Consider the following 18508-nt stretch of genomic DNA (forward strand, 5'->3'; position numbering starts at 1 on the left):
TTGATCATACTATATGATCTTAAGGCAAATAACTAGAGTAATTTGGTTGATCACCTTAGTGACTGTCCACTTGGAATGATAATTCACTAAAACAAACAAAAACGTTTTCAATACACCTCCATAGTTTATGGGGCCAGTTATATCCAATGCTAATTTTCCCAGGGCTTGTCTGAAATGGACACCGGAGATATGGGCGTGTTACGTGTTATTTTAGATTTATCACTACTGGCAAAAATGGAGCAATCCTTTATCTTAGATTCAACCATAGAATCAATGCTCAGAAACTAATAAGAAGCTTTCATTCTGAATTTGGTTAAGCTCCTCCCTAAGTGTCCTTCCTGGGCCAAATCAATTATTTTCTCTCTTATCTCTGTGGGTGGTATAATCTTGTCATCACATAAAATTAAGTTGCAGTTGATATTGATTTTGTGTCACACGCCCCAGTATCACTTGATGTCTTCATTCAATTCATTGCAAGTTTAGGCCAACCTAATAGTACATGGGATTTGAGCTGGTGTATTACATTGTGCTTAGTAACACATTTGTTCCACTACAGCAAGGAAATGGCTGAATGTGAGATTTCAAGAAGTGGGTATTCTGCTGTTTCAAATTCATCCTCTTTCTCTAAAAGGCCCCTAGGCAAGAAATCAGCTGCCTTTTTCTGATTGCCTGGGACGTATTCCATTTTGTAACAAAAACTCTCAAAGTCCAGTACCCATTGAGCTGTACTTGGGGTGCTGTTGGAAGCTCCTTTAGAAGAGAACATATATAAGGGCTTATGGTCGATATGACTGCAGATTTGTAAACCCCACAGGAAGAACTTAAAATGTTTTACAGCCCAGAAGCACACCTGGGCTTCTTTTTTGATGACTGAGTAGTTAGGTTCTAACTTATTAAGTGTGCGTGAAGCAAAGGTAAATATTCTTTCCTTCCCATTTACCATTTGGGACAAGGTAACACCAAGGCCTTTATTGCTAGCATTTGTGGTTAGTATTTTTTCCCTTTTAGGTTCAAAATTGCATAGATATGGGGCCATTCAAATTGCTTCCTTGAGTTTTTCAAATGTTTGTTGATGTTCTTCTTTCCACTTGTTTTGGGTACAACATTTGATGAGGTCTCTTAAATTATTTTCTAAGTCAGCGAAGTTCATGACATATTTAGACATGCTTTCCACAAGTCAGAGGAAGGACTTCGGTTCCTCTTTATTCTTAGGTGTGTGTGCCTTTTTGACCACTTCAAACAGACATATTTTGGGCTTGAATCCTTCCTTGAAAATCGTGTGTCCCAGATATTCAACAGAGCTGACTCCAATTTGACATTTCTTTAAGGTAAGACCTGTTTCCTTCAACTTTGTAAGTACCATTCTTAAATTGGCATTATGTTTGTCCATGGTGGCACCATATATGTGAATGTCATCTTGGAAGCATGGTGTTTTTGGTATGTCGCTTAAACATACGTTTTTGGAAGACAGCAGCTGCGGATGCCAGGCTAAATTACATCCTGCCGAACAGGAAGGTGCCCATGGGAGTAGTGAATGCAGTTAGCTACATAGATTCTGGATGTAGTTCTACTTGGTTATAAGCCATGGATAGGTCAATCACACTGAAACACGTAGCTTCTCCCATTGTACTTAACATTTTGTAAATGCAAGGTAATGGGTGTCTTAATCCCCTATGTTGTTATTAAGGTTACCCATATCTACACATAATTCCTTCTCAATGGGATTTCTTGGCTATAGCCACAGGGGCTACCCATTCAGAACATTGTATTTGTTGCATGATAACCAATATTCTCTAATCTGGTAAATTATTTTTCTAAAGGTGCTTTTAACAGGTGTGGCATAGGGCGTGTTTTATGTATTAGCGGTTTGGTACTTGGCTTCAATTTTATTCTGTTGGTAATTTTGTAGTAGACCTAACTTCTCTGTAAACACACCTGGGAACTCTATTTGCTCTCTAGTAATAGATCTATTCACAACTATAAATCGTTCTGGGTTGTTAGGATCTAATATAATTCCTAAATCATTTTTATGTTGCCATCCTAGCAAGTTGAAACCTTCTTGTACAATGTAATCCTTGCCCACTGTGGAGCAATCTTTGAACATGATACGTTCACTTACCATGCCTTTGAGTGGAATGGGGTCCTTGTTGTACACACTGGGTGGAATATCAGGTGACTGTAAGATAGGGTCTGCACTGGCTGTTGATGCTGAAATCAGTTTTATTTAATAATATAAATGGAGAACAAGAATCAGAAAAATGCATATTGGATTACCATTTACATATACTTTACTACCTTGGTATTTGATTTGATTGCTCCAAATTTTCTCATTCACCTGGAAAACTATTTTTTTTACTATTTAAGAATTTTCTTCTGGCATTTTGTTCCCATTTTCTCTACATTCTCTGGCGAAATTACCTTTCTTGTTGCATTTCCTAAACATAGCTGTTTTGGCCTGGCAAGTAGGGTTATTAGCCAAATGATTACTGCTGCCAAACCTGTAGGACTTTAATTTGCTGGGTTCAGACACATTCTTAGGATTATTGTTAGGAGCATTCCTTACTTCACACACCTCATGTTCTGTTTTATCGTCTTTAATTTCTATGGCTTGTTCAGTTGGTGTTCTGAATTTCTTGAGACACAGGGCAGTATGTTCAGTGGATAAAGCAATGTCATTGGCTTCATGGAGGCTAGGTTGTTTTTCTAGTACTTTTTCTTGAATTGCCAAATTCACAGAGTTTGCTTAAACCTCTAGGAACTGCAATGTAAATTGTTACACTCTATTTTCTTTGAGTTCTACTAAAGAACTAGTGAGATTCTAATACAATATATATTTTGTTCCCAAATTGATCGTCCAGTTTTAAATATGTTATTTTGTACTGGTCTAGGCCTTCTTCCTCCACTGATTGTGGTATGCTTGGTTCTGGAAAACTTTTGTAAAATTTCCTCCTGTGTGTTCCCAGGTTATGTAGTAAGATGTGCTGTTTCCTTGTTGGGCTGATTTTTTGGCCTTCTATTGCCTTTAGGTATGATTCAAAGGTTTTGATCCACTCCATCCACTGCAAATTAGGTTCATCTATTTCATTCAGGAATGGTATTGGTTGCGACAGACTTGTGGCTTCCATGGTGGTAAGTGGAGATACTCAATGTATATCCAGATAGGTTCACAACTCTGTGTCTGATTCTCCTATTTTCGCTCTGTAGTATTAGGCTGTGTTATGTGACTAAAGTACTTTCTTTTAATTCAAAATATAAGCATTGGGCCAGAGAGTACATTTTTGTGCCTGTTTGTTGACAGTTGTTTTGCTCTATTGGACGCCACTCTACCTCCATGAAAAGCCTTTGACTGCTCACCTGCTGGACTGTCAGATCACAGGTAGAGGGGTCATAGCAAAGCCTGGACCAAAGCCTTGGCACTACAAACTGAAGGAAGGAGAAGACGCTTTTACCTCCAGTCCTCCTGCTTGCCACGTCTGCAAAATTTTCATTGGAGGATTCGCTGGAGAACCTTTTGGGGTTGGATGGTGCTAGTTTGTAGAGCGCTGTGTTCTTCTGGAAACAGATAGAAAGAGAAGAATTAGCACTGGCAGGATACAACAAAAACAATGTCATGCAGTGACGGAATAAGAAGTTTGCGGCACCTGAGTATGGTTGCCAGCAATGGCACAAAGGGTTGGCAATGAACGTGAGGCGAGTTTGCAGTGCATGTGTAAAACGTCTGCAGCAAAACTATAAAAGATGTGTAAATGAGGTGTTGCGGATGCTTGGAAAGTTTGCATTAACATAGAGACGTGGTTTCAGTACATGTAGAGCTTTTACCGAATGTGTACACGTTTGAAGTAAAGGTGATGAGTGAATGTGTAAAGACTTTTCAGTAAATGTGTATAAAGTTTGACGCTAATGCATTGAGGTTACTATGGATGTCTAAGTAATTTTCAGTAAATATGTAAAGTTTGTACAAAAGGTGTTACAAAGTAGCATTGAATGTAGAAAGAGTTTGTACTGGAAGTGTGAAGAGTTGCTGTAAATGTGTAAAGAGTTTTCAGTAAATGTTACAGTGTTTGCAGCTAACGAAAACTAATGTGGAAATCTGCAGTTAATGTGAACAAAATTCAAGTGATTGTACACAGGAGGCAGGGAATTGTCAATGGTTTGCAGTTAATCTCGAATCACTTTTCAGTGGATCTATATGGAATATGCAGTGGCTGATTAAACAGTCTGGAATTAATTTGAGACGAGGTTGAAGTACACGTGCAGCCTGGAGTTAATGTGTTAACCACTTGTAATAAATGTTTTGTTTTTGTTTTTTTGCAATCTTCCTGTATTATGTTCAAAGAGGAAGAGAGAAAACAAAAACAAAGTCGAACATACAGAGTAGATGGCTGGAAACATACAAATTCTGCTTCACACTAGTAAAGTAAACAATTGAGTATTAATGTAAAGTGAGCGTTGTATTGGCTCCGGAATTCCGGAGTAACGATTGGTCAAGTAGCATCTACTTGACAACGTTGCATCAAAATATGAAGATGTAAGAATCATAAGAACATACTTCCGGTGATCCCATCGTACAAGCTAGAGAGTAACCTTCCCCACTCCTACAGCATGGTTTAAAAGGACTATATAAACATGTTGTAGTAGATATATGAAATGAATTGTAATCAGTGTGTAAATAGTTCGAAATAATATGAAAGTTAGCTAAAATGGTCACTCTGCCTGCTTCAGCAGCTCATGGGCCAAAGATAGAGCCCTGGAGCACGGTTGTATGTGTGCACAAGAGCAGTGATGGCCATTCTGACACTGTATCGTTTCCCAGGGAGGGTGCAGGCCAAGGGGCTGCCTCAGAGCAGGATGGACTGTGATAACCCACCCACCCCATTCTAGTCCCAGCCAACTGGAGTGTGGGAATGGATTGAACATTTTTGCCAGAGCCGGTTCTGGTTTCCTGTCCGACCATGTTACCCCTCTCCCCACCCTACACACACTTTTTTTTACTGTATTTCACTGGGGTACCCCTGCTTTATTTTTAATTAAAGTTCCCCAGCTCATAACTTTTTTTCAGCATTACCTACCTCTTATAATGTTGTGCTCCATAATGTAGTGGGCGAGAATTTTGGTGGTGACTATGTAAAAGGGTATACCTGCCACACCAACACAAAGGGCCACATTTTCTTCCCTGCTTCACAAAACCAAGGCCCCCTTTCACGTGCAGGCAAAGCCCCAAAGGGCAGCATCCAGTTACAACAGCAAGGTGCCTGCTAGGCTATTCAGCAAGGACAGCTATTGTACCCTGTTGATTCTATCAGCCACCAGATATAGTATGTATGTGCATGGGGATGCATATAGTGCACACCTATCTACAAAGCCCTGAGTACTGTACAAGGGTGGAAGTGGAGGGAAAGAGTCCACATCAACGTGAGAATGGAATGACGCAAGTACCACCTAGTGTCAATCATCTGGAGAGTGAGATGGGGATGAGGTGTAGCCTGAAAAATCATCAGAGGAGTGACATGGGGATGAGGTGTAGCCTGAAAAATCATCTGGAGAGTGACATGGGAATGAGGTGTAGCCTGAAAATCATCTAGAGAGTGACATGGGAATGAGGTGTTGCTTGAAAATCGCCTGAAGGGTGACATGGGGATGAGGTGTTGTTTGGAGGGTTTCTGTTCCTTCCTGAAGAGCAGGCGTAAGACATTTATCCATATATTGGTGAGAGGGTATTCCAGATCCTTGTATGGTATTACAACAGAAAGAAGGCTTCGCAGCTTGCCTTCTTCCTGCATTTTTGTCTCGAGCATGATGAGGTTGCTTGTGGGTGTTATGTTGTCCACTGGAGGCCTTAAACTTGCTTGCCAGATATGATTGACAGCTCATGTTTGCAACTTTTCAGGTGGTTCAGCAGTGGAGTTCATTGAGTGCTTCTGAAATTCCATTAAAACTCTTGAGACCCTCAAACAGTTGGTCTGCCGGTGGAGGGATGCACTTCAAGGGCGTCAGACGTGATTATTGGATGCCGGGGAACATGACCTTGCTACCGCTCAAGTGTGCTAGATCCAGTAATTAGAGGTTCACAAGTCTGCTAGCCGGAGTAAAGCCTCCCCTCTGGAGAACATAATGAGTTTGGTGTCACAATACCCTGTCCAGCAGATCTTCGACTTGCTTTGGTCCCTAAAACACTCTAAAACCAGCTCGAAACCCATGTCGCCTTGTTTCCATGTCACGTGAAAACACAGTAGGGTGGTAGGCCTCTGTCAGTTGGAAGAAGCTTTGTCAGTCATGTGATAATCAAAACAAAACACTGACTAGAAAAATAGTACTGGATTTCACAGCTGCCAGTCACTTAGAAGAGACAAAGTAGTGCAGTAGATGAAATGAAAAAAACTCCTGTCCCTGATACCCCCTGCCTCGCTCCCACGTTCATTGAAATGTTTCCAGCGATTTACACTTAATTAGAACACAGATTGCTACTGCTCCCAGACTGTTCAATTTGAGTAAGAAAATTTTAGTAAGAAACAGAGAGAAGCATGTCTTCCTTCGAATTCATCTACCCACTCGATCTCCCTGGAGTATGAGAGAAAAACAATTAAGGAAGGAAAAAGCTGTTCTTTTCTCAAAAATCCACGTTGAAAATATGCTTGAGGTACAGACGCTTATTCAAATCGTGTGCGTTTGCAAAACAATTATTTTAAACTTTCTAATTTTGTGAAATATACTTTATCAAACTGAGAGCTATACTTTATTTAGCACTTGAAAAGCAATGAAACGGAAAATAGGCCAATGTAACCAACAGCGTGCTTAAGCGCCCTGAAGCCCGTGACTAAACGCCTGGATGGCACCTCAGCTTTTGAAAGCTGGCAGTGAGTTGTCCAATGAAGTATTTCTTCTCTGTCTGCGCTGCGGTTTCATCCACTAATGATTAATGGAAATGTCACATTCAATGCCCATCAGGGTCTAAGGCGAGAATCCTCTGAGTGTGTGTTTGGGTCAAGTGGTGAAACAGTTCAAGAAAAGGCTGCCCTGTTTCTCAGTCAGGTTAAGAATTAAAAAAAGACAGAGACGTCACTTATGGTTGGAGAATGAGTACGTGAAGCCTAGCAAGCCACCAGCACTAACAGTTAGACCTACATTTTCCATAACAAGTCTAAATCGAGCCACCAGTGGGAGTCTCCTCTGGGGACTTTCTGTGTCTGGCTGTCAGGCTCACGGTGTCTGCCAGTTGACATCTTGCCACTCCACAATGTGTCTGTGCTCGTCGACCATGACAACCTTACTCAACCCAGCTGGCCGTTTCATTCGCAGTCCCAGGGGGAACTGGGACAACTTCTTTCAAGTGAGCCATAAATAGAGTCAAGCAGTTCCTCCGGGGCCCATCTGTTCTACTGACTGCCACACTCTGGACTCTTTGTAGGCCCTCATTCCTAGGTTTGTACAAACCCTCCTTACTCGGGTTCAAACACTTGCTTGTTCCAGACTTGTGATTCAAAGTCGGGTACAAATTTAGCACCCATGGGTTTTTGTGAACATAATTTTGGGAGGAAATTATCCCACCTTTAGCTCCACCTTTAGGCTTCTGCTGTGTGCTGTCCTATAGAGCCACTCACGTCAGGCTGATGTATGGTGCTAATAGGCACAATGTAATTTTAATGCCGAAATGCAACATTGCCTCCATTGAAGATGATATGCATTTACACCGGTTTAAATGCAATGCTCTTGCATAAACGTGCAGACTAGAAAATAACTAAAACAGGGGCGTAGCTTGGTCAGTAAGACATTGGGGGTGTGAGCTTCAAATTCCCCAACAATTACACCAGCACATAATGTTAAACTACATTATACGACAATAGGGGTACGAGAGGGGCTTTGTGGGCAGCAGAAAGGGAGCGGAATGCGGATTGGCAGGAATACTAAGTGAGAGAAGGCACATTATTTTGTGAATCAACCATCATTTTTAAAGCATTTCCAAACAGAGAGAGGGAGATAATGTCTGTGCGTTTTTTGTCTGTGTGTAAAAATTCCTGGTGAAATCAGACAGACACCTCACCATACCCGACTGACGGCACCTGCACCCAACTGATTTACCAAAAAATACATTTATTAGGCAAATGTAACACCCCAAACAGACCCCTGAAGCTATACCTTTCCTCTATAATTTAGGAGAACCCTAAAATCTAGAGTTTTAGCCTGGCTTATGGTTAGCACAGTCCCACATAAGTGCCCCCCTAGCTAATCCTTTTCTCCATCGGCACAACGCACACAACCTGACTTGCCTTCACAGCACCCGGCTACTTTTTGCCTTTTTTGAGATACACATGCCTCTCTCACCAACAGACTACTCCAGTGCTGGCTGATTCACCGGTTCAGTTGGGGATACCTTTTACTATTCTAACCCTCCGTGTGTCAAAATCCCAAAGCTCTCTGAGGCTACTGCAGTGTGTGGCATGTTGCAATTTACAAAGTAAATACAACATAAAATAAACCAAGCAGTTGTCGTTAAATTCCCTTTTGCCAAGCAGCAAATTTGTGGAATTAAAAAATGGGAGTAATATTGACTCTGAAAAAGGAAAGCACTATAACCGACCTTCTTACTCCGCTCTCCCTTAAAATTGTGAGAAGGTCAAACATGTCAAGGTGCACCAAAAGATTCAGTGCCTTGAAGCTGGAATTATTCTGCTCCTCCAGTACAGCAGTAATCCCGCTAAAAAAAAAAAAAAAAAAAACATGTAAGAATGTTGTAGAAACCTCTAAAAAAAGTTTTTCTTCTGGGCCATTGAATTAGATGGCAGCATGGTGGCCGCAGGGCCATCGAATTTGCCCCCCTACCTCCCTCAATAAAGAAACCGTAAGACAAGAGTGTCTAATGTGGATGCAGGGGGGGCAAATCCATGGCAGAGTTTCAGGATGACAAGTTACCATGTAAAGAAGACACTCCTGGAATCATTGCACACACGTATATCACAAGTGACTGTCCAGAAATCCTGGACCTGTGCAGGGTAAGAGGCCGCCTGTCTTTCCAAGGGGCAGTGTACGAAATGGCACGTAGAAGCAGCCAAAGGACATTTCAGATGTCTCTGTGAAGGTGTCGCTAAGTTCCCCTGAAAATGTTTACAATGACACAGTAGAGGCACTCACGATAACGACATACGAGAAGTTTCTTGTGATGCCTTCGTCCCTGGGAGAACATACAGCTGATATGACCTAGGGGCCATAAGGGGTTGCCGGCATCCCCTTGTTCTACAAGAGTGGAGACAGCCCTGTCCTTCACAGCCTGGCTGTGACAGCGCCCAGGAGGTCGAGCACTTCAGACACACACTGCCTTATGTCCCTGCAGGCAACTGCTGTTCCTGCCACTGCTCCGAGGGACAGCTTCCAGCAGCTCGTTAATTTCATTTCCTCTACTTCATCACTTCGACGTTAAATCGGAGGAGACGTATCACCCCCCTCCAAGGACAAATTGGCCTCAGCGCTGGTGCGACTGAAGCCAATTATCCTTCTGCCCTCCAAGGCCTGGCCCTGCTGTGGATACAGTGCCAGCTGGGTATTCCTCGCCACCTCTGCTGACGAACCCTGAGGCAACAGCACATGGTGAGGACACCCGTAGTACACTGAGCCAAGAGAGGGTCTAACTGGGCGCCATTCACAGTGCCGCCTGGGAGCCCCAGGCACCTAACGCTGCTTCAGCAGAGCAAGCTTCCTTCATACGGGATTACAGCGATGCAGAAGCAGTGCGAGCTTCCCTCGAAAACAGAGCTGGCACAGTGCGAGCAGCAGCATCTCCACTGCCACATGCACTTAGAGGGTACAACTCAGATGGCAGCAGTGCAAGCTTGTCTCTCACACACATACACGTACACACACACGGAGCAGAGAGCACACAGGTCACATCAGTGCAAGCTTCCCTCAACACAGGACAGTTGCAGCGATGCAGAAGCAGTGCAAGTTTCCCTCGCAAACAGAGCTGGAACAGTGCGAGCAGCAGCATCTCCACTGCCCCACGCACTGAGAGGGTACAACTCAGATGACAGGAGTGCAAGCTTCACACACACACATACACACACATCCACCCCAACCCCACACGTCCCAGATAGCACACAGGTCACATCAGTGCAAGCTTCCCTCAACAGAGGACAGTTACAGCATAGAAGAAGCAGTGTGTGCTTCCCTCAAGCAAACAGGACTGTTCCAGCATGAGCAGCGGCCTCACCACTGCCCCACACACTGAAAAGGTACAACACAGATGACAGGGGCCACGCTTCCCTCACACACTGAATACTTGCATCATAGCAGAAACAACCAGAGCTCCCCTCGCAAGCAGAACTGGGAGCGCGAGCAGGAATTCTAGCTTTTCTCACACACCAAAAAGGCACAATAAGGACAGCAGTTGTGCCACCTTCCCTTACAACAGAAGAGTTACCACATAGCGGAAAGAGTGCAAGCTTCTATCAGTCCTGCTACACAGATGCCAGAGGTGCGAGCTTCCTCCACAGACTGAAGAGATGCAGCACAGGCAGTAGCAGTGCAAGCTTCCCTTACTCACAGAACAGACAAGGGCATATCAAGGGTCCCACGGCCTCAGCGCGAGCAAGGGAAATGGGCTGCGCGACCGCTATATGGGCATTGAAACACCTCAATATTCATGTCCAGTAGGCCCCTCAGGACCCTCTTTAACTGCACCTGCTGCACCACTGATAGTAGCGCTTCTGAGAACAGTCACAGCAATTGCTGCAACACCAGGGTGGTTCACCTCCAAAAGTGTTACCGGAACCTTCTTTTCTGCTGTGTAGCTCATGACCCTAACCTCACTCTTCCTCCGTCCGTGACCTTGTCACACTCAGGGCTTATTCGTCCTTTTAATGTCGTGTGGCACAAAACCCCCTTACCAGTTCGGTGACTTTTAGAGACCTCAGCACCACCTTCTGCTGCTCCTCGGAATGGCCCTCTCCCCGGAATGTCCGAATCTGATTCAGCCGCATTTGTCATACTCGTTGCAGTAGCTAGGCGGCCGTGGAACTACTTTTCCTCTCAGATGGCTGTTGCACCAATGGCCGCCCTCCGTCGCATTGAACTTACAACGCCGCATATTGCATCAGCTACTGGCACCTGAACGCACCGGTACCCCACCGAATGGTGCCCACAACTATTAACACCTTGGCTCAGTGGCAACGGTACTGCACCAGTATTTATTGGCACCCAATCCTAGCCCATGCGGCCGCCGGCAGCCGGATCACCCCTGCTCCGAGTGGCATCTGCACTGTTTGTGTTCCCACAGACCCCAGCACTGCGCCGGCGTTCAACTGCACATGCTGCCACTTCCACGAGAGCCACCTACCGCTGGCGCCTGCATGCAGGACTGCAGCATTAACCGTACAAAGGGACAAACACGGGGATAGCAGGCAGATGCACAGACCCGGAGGCAAAGACGCGGTGGGGTGGCACTACAGGAAAGTGCTGATGCGGGAGATTTTTTAAATATATTGAACAGGCACCAGTGCTTAATTTGTGCAGGCAGTTGCATGTGGCACGCACTGGAATTCGGGACTAGGACTTGTGGTTTTGTCATCAGAATGTCATCCAGAGCTTAAGGAATAAAGGAGGAAGGAAAGACAGGAAAACAGTGACGAAAGGAGACAGCAGAAATGATAAGGATCTATAAAAAAGAGAAAGGGAGGCAGGAAGTTTAGGGTGGAGATAGCAAGAGGTATGAAAAACTTTGATCCTCTGGGATTTATATTTTTTGTTTTCAAATTAAGCACTGGTGACTAGAAACGGGGGGAAGCATAGACAGAGGGGGGCACTGGCTCCAGGAGAGCAGGAAAACATTGGGGAGACAATAATAGAGGTAGACACATGAGGAACATTTTGAGAAGAAGGATAACACGAACGCTGGAAGGCATTAGCACTGCGGCACTGGGCTCACGAACAGTGGGAGCGATACAATCATTGAGAGACGTGGCCATCAGCTCACTGAGAGACACCACGGAAATATCCGCACTGAGGATGCAGACACTGGATACAGAAACTGTGAGAGGTCTACGACTCAGGACCAGGAGGAACCACGAGGAAACAGACTCACAAGAGACGACACGGCCACTGGGAAGCATGGGGAGCTTGGGACTTGTGCAGACACAAGCACGTTGAGACGAAGACACTAAAAGGCAGAGAAGGAAAGACATATGAAAGCCGTTGGCAAAATAGGAACAAGCACTGGCAAAGCCAATAGGTCTCGCCTATGCAAGAGCTATTGGTTTTGGCGATGTGTTTTAACCATGCTGTACACCAGTGTGGCTGGTGTGCAGCACGGCTAAAAAGATAGTGGCGTAGAGTGTCGTAGAATGGAGTAGAGGGGAGTAGAGTTCAGTGGCAGAGAGTGTTGTAGAGTGTAATACTATAAAATGGAGTGGGGTAGAGTGGGGAGGAGTGGGTTGGAGTGGATTGAGGTATCAGCTTGGATTGGATTTGAGTAGATTGGGGTGGACTGGGTTGGTGTAGAGTGGGGTGGATTGGCGTGAGGTAGAGTGGGGTGGATTGAATGGAGTGGGCTGGATTGAAGTAGAGTGAACTCGACTGGTATAGAATGGGATGGATTGGAGTAGAGATGGGTGGGCTGATATGGAGTGGAGTAGATTGGAGAGGGGTGGGGTGGATTGGAGTGAACTGGATTGTGGCGAATTGGATTGGAGTGAGGTGGATTGGAGTGGATTGGATTGGAGTGAAGTGGATTGAACTGGGGTGGGGCGGAATGCAGTGGTGTGGACTGAAGTGAGGTGGATTAGAGCGGGGTAGATTAGATTGGATTGGGGTGGGTTGATGGGACTGGGGTTATTGAACTGGGGTGGGGTGGAATGGATTGATTTGAATTGGGGTGGATTGGAGTTGGTGAATAGGAGTGGGGTGGTTTGGATTGGAGTGGATTGGATTGGAGTGAGGTGGATTGGATTGGGTGGCATGGAGGAAATTGGATTGTGCGGAGTGTGGTGGATTGGATTGGAGTGGGGTGAATTTATTGAGTGGATTAGAGTGGGGTGGGGTGTAAGGGGGTTGGTTGGGTGGATTGGATTGAGTTGGGTAGATAGTGGTGGATTGGAAGGGGTGAATTGGACTGGAGTGGTGTAGATTGGACTGGAGAGGTGTGCATTGTAGTTGATTGCATTGGGTGGAGTGGGATGGAGTGTGTGGATTGGAGTGTGGTGAAATGGACTGAAAGGGGTGGATTAGATGGGGTAGATTGGATTGAAGTGGGCTTGGATTGGAGTGGGGTGGATTAGATGGGGTAGATTGGATTGAAGTGGCCTTGGATTGGAGTGGGGTGGATTAGATTGAAGTGGGGTGGATTGGAGCGAGGTGTATTGGATGGGATGGATTGGAGTGGGGTGGATTGGATTGGGGTGAGGTGGAGTGGGTAGAATGGATTGGAGTGGGGTGGATTGTATTGTATTGAGGTGGGGTGGATTGTATTAAGGTGGAGTGGATGGAGTATATTGTATTAGGGTGGGTGGATTGAAGTTGGGTGGGGTGCATTGGGCTGGGGTGGATTGGAGAGGGATGGGTGGATTGAAGTGGACTGGGGTGGATTATGTTGTACTGGATTGGAGTGGGGTAGATTGTATTGGAATAGGGTGGAATGGATTGCAGTGGGTGGGTTGGAGTTAGGTGGATTGGTGTGGAGTGGATTGGATTTTAGTGGGGTAAATTGGAGTGGGATGAATTAAGGTGGATTGGTGTGAGTGGATTGGTTTGGTGTGGGGTGGAGTGGGGTAGATTGGATTGTAGTGGGCTGGATTGGGGTGGGTGGATTGGACTGGTGTCGATTGGAGTGGGGTGGAATGGACTGGACTGGAGTGGATTGTATTGGAATAGGGTGGAATGGATTACAATGGGTGGATTGGAGTTAGGTGGATTGTAATGAATTGGGGTGTGGTGGATTGGATTTGAGTGGATTGTTTTGGAGTGAGTCGGATTGGATTGGAGTGGGTGGATTGGATTGGGTGGATTAGGTCAGAGTGGATTGGAGTGGGGTGGATTGGAGTATGGTGGATTGGATTGGAGTGGGATGGGTTGGAGTGGTTTGGTGTGGGGTAGATTGGATTGGAGTGAGGTGGATTGTGATGGAGTGCAGTGTATTAAATTGGAGTGGGGTGCATTAAATTGGGGTGAGGTGGATCGATTGGGTTGGAGTGGAGTGGACTGGATTGTTATAAAATGGACTGTATTGTGTGGAGCAGATTGGATTGGAGAGGGGCAAATTTGATTGGGGTGGATTGGAGTCAGTGGATTGGAGTGGATTGGAGTGGACTGGTGTGGGGTGGATTGGATTGGTGTAGGGTGGACTGGATTGGTGTACAGAGGAGTGGATTGTTGCGAGATGGATTTTTGTGAGTGGAGTGGATTAGACTGGAGTGGGGGCATATTTTACTGGGGTAGATTGAAGTGGGGCAGATTGGATTTGGTGGATTGGTGGATTTGAGTGCGTGAGTGGATTGGATTGGATTGAAATAGGGTGGTGTGGAGTGGGTTGGGCTGAATTGGGCTGGGTTGAATTGTGGGGTGGATTGGAGTGGGGTGGATTGGATTGAGTGGGATGGATTGGATTGGAGTGGGACGTTTTGGAGTGGGGAAGATTGGTGTGGGGTAGATTGGGGTGTACTGCCTGAGTATATGTTAAAGCATAATTTAAAAATTACACATAAGAAAGATCGTCATCATTTGAGAACAGCGCTCACAAGCAAAAACAAAACAAAACATGAGTGCAAAGTGAGAAAAGAAGACTTGGCAAAATAAAAGAAAGCTAACTATAGGAAATAAAACGTTGCAATTTTGTTTGTCTTCCTGGCCATGTTTTTGCCAGTCAAACGCCTTCTGTTTGACTGGCGCTAGAAGTTGAAAAAAAAAAACAACAAAATAGTACCTCAATCACGTCGGGAGAAACAAACGGGTACTGAATTAGTTTAATCAATCAGTGCTTGGTCCTTGCTCCACAGAAAAGAACTGAAATGATGCTTGGCCCGCAGTAACCAATTACAAGGCTGTAAAGAAAAGTGCCATGCAAACCAACAAATGGTAAGAAATGGTCAGGCTCCAAGCCCTTTGTTGTTAGCAATAGTGTCTTGCAAGAAAGCCGCATGTGCTAGTTCATGCTATTGCAGACTGGACTGTAAAAATACCAGGCAAACAGTGTGGAGAAGAGATCAAGACCTCTGCCAGTAGCAAGGGGTGTCATTAGTCGACCCAGTGTGCAGGGCTGAGGGCCGTTCCATTTTGGCACAGGCAGGGAATCTGCCATCCTCCCATATAGCATTTCTCACCAATGAGGGTAGACAGTTGGAAATAGTTGTAGGAATAATTAGTTGTAATAGTTGTAGGAATAAGACAGAGGAGACAGGGGATATAAATGCCTGGGCTGCTCCTGGGAGATCCTATTTGTCCCTCAAATTCTAGCGATACACAGATCACTCTAAGGGCCTGTTTACTTGACTATAGCAGCTGGGGTTAAGTGAAAATCACATGGTGGTTTAGACACCAGAGACAGTGTCGCCCTGTGGCCGAAAACTGTCAAAGACTGGTACTCATATTCTACTGTGTCCTTGACTTTATTATCAAAACCACTTCCAGAAAGGTTCTTTGGTTATGGGATTAATACGAGGGAGAACAGACCTGCCAGTGGTCTTGGCCTTCTAGCCCTACCTCTAGTGCCCATGAACTGTCTTGGGGCATTTCATCACAGGGTGCCTCTGCAGGGTCAATGCGCCAAGTGGCGCCCTGGTGTTTGCCTTATAAAGACTGTACATGTCATTCCTGTGAAGGTTGTGTTAATATTTAATAACCTTTTTCTTTGTTTGAGTAATCCACAGTTTCTGGGCCCTTGAGTCCTGTGAGCCCTGCCTGCCCCAAGTGGGATGTAAATAGAAAATGTATGGACATTCAAATTTCAAGGCTGATGTCTGTCTTAGGATGTCCATAACATGCAGGCTTTAATGTGATATGTTACTGTGTTATCCTGCTCTGAAATATGTTCTCCTGAAGTAAAATTGGCTACCTCATACTCCAATTGAAGTGTCTGTGACGGTGATTTCTGTGCGGGTATGTGTTGATACAAAGATATTGCACAAGTGAACACTCTAATAGATGGATGCAGGGTAGATACAGGAGGACACCAGGGAAACACAGGAGGATGCTGGAAAGACTGGATAACATTGAGAGACATAGACACTGGAATGACACAAACAGATGTAGGAAACTCTAGCAGACACAGACAGACCAATATTGTGGGGCAGATTTTCTGACAAGTTGTTTTGTGTTTGGTTTACACCACAAAAGTGATGCAAAGTGGCAGAAACTTGATTTGGGATTTACTTCATTTACACTGGAAAGTAGACCTTAATTTGGACTGTTTCACATCAAGGGGACATTCCATAAGTGGTACATGGGATTTCGTATGCAGCCACCCATGGTTTTTGATGCAAAGCCTGATCTACTAACATTTATAGTTAGGACTTTGTGACAAAAATACCTCATTTTTAAAGGGGGCATTCACGTGCATAAATGTTATTTCTCAAAACTTTTCTAACTTTGCATATGTGCTGCATAGCACATATGTAAAGTGGAGAAGGAGTTAAACTATGTCTGAGCATTGTCTTCTGTGCTGGAAAGGTCACGGGGTGCATGAGCAGGGAGAGACAAGGATTTTTGCATTTACAGGAAGACACTAAACAGGAAGTTGCAGAAAGGTGTGTGAGTACCAGTTGACAGTGACACTTAGAGACAAGTAGTGCTTAATTTGAGCAGGTGGTTTCTGGTGAGGGGGCACCGGTGCTTATTTTTGAGGGCTGACACTTATTTTTATGCCTCAAGCATTTACTGCGAGCAAAAGACACATATGGGAAAGACGGAGGAAGAGAAAAGCGAAAAAGCGCCAGAAAGGGAGAAAGCAGAAAGCTGCTAGAGTGAGCTGAAGGGGCAGGGAGTGGCTGTAGATGGATTAAAGAGGTCCGAGATGGCTTCAGGATGATGCTGCCTCAGTATTCTGTGCTGGCACATTTAATTGCAGCAGCTGGGTTTCAGAGGAGAGCTTTGGGCACTGGCACGTTTTTATTTACAAATTAAGCACTGGAGACAAGGGGGGCACTGGGAAACAGGACTCTACGCTCAATTATATAGCTGGTTAGTACCATATTTAATAACTTTGTAGCTTTATTCTGGGTGAAAAACACAGGAGACCAGCCAAATTTAACTCTGCACCAATTACCATCAGTTGGGGATTAATTTATAGACGATACCACTGAAAGGCCAAAAAATCAAGCGAAAACCCACAGCTAATCTTGTTGCCAAGAAGGAGAGGAGGATTACTTGCTGTCTCTGCATTTCCTGCTAAGAACCATCGCATATCGGTTCTTCCTCAAATTTCTAATAAAAATGTAGAATCTCTTATTACCCCTCTTTTCTTACAAATGTCCCAAACTAGATTTAAATCATCAACCAAAGCCTCAAGCACTGTCCTCAAAGGATCATATTCCACAGGCCAACTCTTAGCCTGGTAAAAAATATCAACATTTCCAACATCAGTGGCCCAAAAGACTTCACCCGAAGAATGAAGGGAAGCTCAGTCACAATGGGACCGCAGAGTGGTAGTCCTGCTAAGCCTATGAGAAATTCACTGATGACCCATAGTACAGTAGCCTAGCAAAGAAGCCATATATCATGGTGTAAGCAAGGAAAATGACCCCTTAACTGCTTCTAGGGTGGTAAATCAAATAACGGGGTTCAATTGGCCCCTCAAGGTTCTGGGTCTAGTGCCACTGCACCTGCTGCACCAATGGTAGTTACGCCCCCGCCATAGCTGCACAGACCAGACTAGGCAGCCTTAGCATTTGGCAAGCCCTGCGTTCAACCCTCCCAACTGTGCACTCCTAAGAAAAACTTTGGGCCCCTGCACTTTTTTATTTATCTATTTCTTTCTTTTACAAATTAAGCAGTGAATCTAAAAACATGTATGAAGAATACCCAGCAGCCCTTTGACGGGGTTTCCCATCTGCTACAAGGAGTAAGTAAGCAAAGGATGAGTGAAGTAAAAAAAGTACATTAATTGAAAAGCACTCCACTCACCATCTTGGCGCTATGAATTGAGCTTCTTACTAATGATGAACAGGTGAACCTTAGGAACTTTCCAGAATGAGCCATGGCTCTCGAACTGTACACACAAGGATTTTGTGTGGTAAACCAGGGTAGACCAATGCTGTTCGACAATGACCAGATCCCAGCCAGTTTTTCTAGCTTTCCAAACTTTTACACTCAGTTAATTTAAACAGGGGTCATTCACAACCAGGGGCGCAGCACCACTTGGATAAAAGGTGCTTTAGCCTCCGCAGCTCACACACGGCGTTCTTTAGGTGCTGTCGGCTGGGCTGGTACAGGGGGCTTCAAGGTCAGCCTCACTTGAAGTTCTCCTCATCTTTTTCAAAGGACACCTGCAGGCTATGCTTGTGTTTTTGCATTGCTTCTGGGTCTCCCCTACTCTCTA

At 44.9% G+C, this 18508-nt stretch overlaps 1 protein-coding gene across 1 annotated transcript in view; it reads right to left on the reverse strand.

Moving 5' to 3' along the window:
- Positions 1 to 18508, reverse strand: part of TAC3 (tachykinin precursor 3) — a 144783-nt gene that overhangs the window by 53709 nt on the left and 72566 nt on the right. Inside the window, exon 3 of the mRNA XM_069230769.1 lies at positions 3450 to 3552. Coding sequence (XP_069086870.1) covers positions 3450 to 3552 — 103 coding nt within the window. The remainder of the gene's footprint in view (positions 1 to 3449; positions 3553 to 18508) is intronic.

This window comes from Pleurodeles waltl, chromosome 4_2 (assembly GCF_031143425.1).
Source record: "Pleurodeles waltl isolate 20211129_DDA chromosome 4_2, aPleWal1.hap1.20221129, whole genome shotgun sequence".
Taxonomy (NCBI): Eukaryota; Metazoa; Chordata; class Amphibia; order Caudata; family Salamandridae; genus Pleurodeles; species Pleurodeles waltl.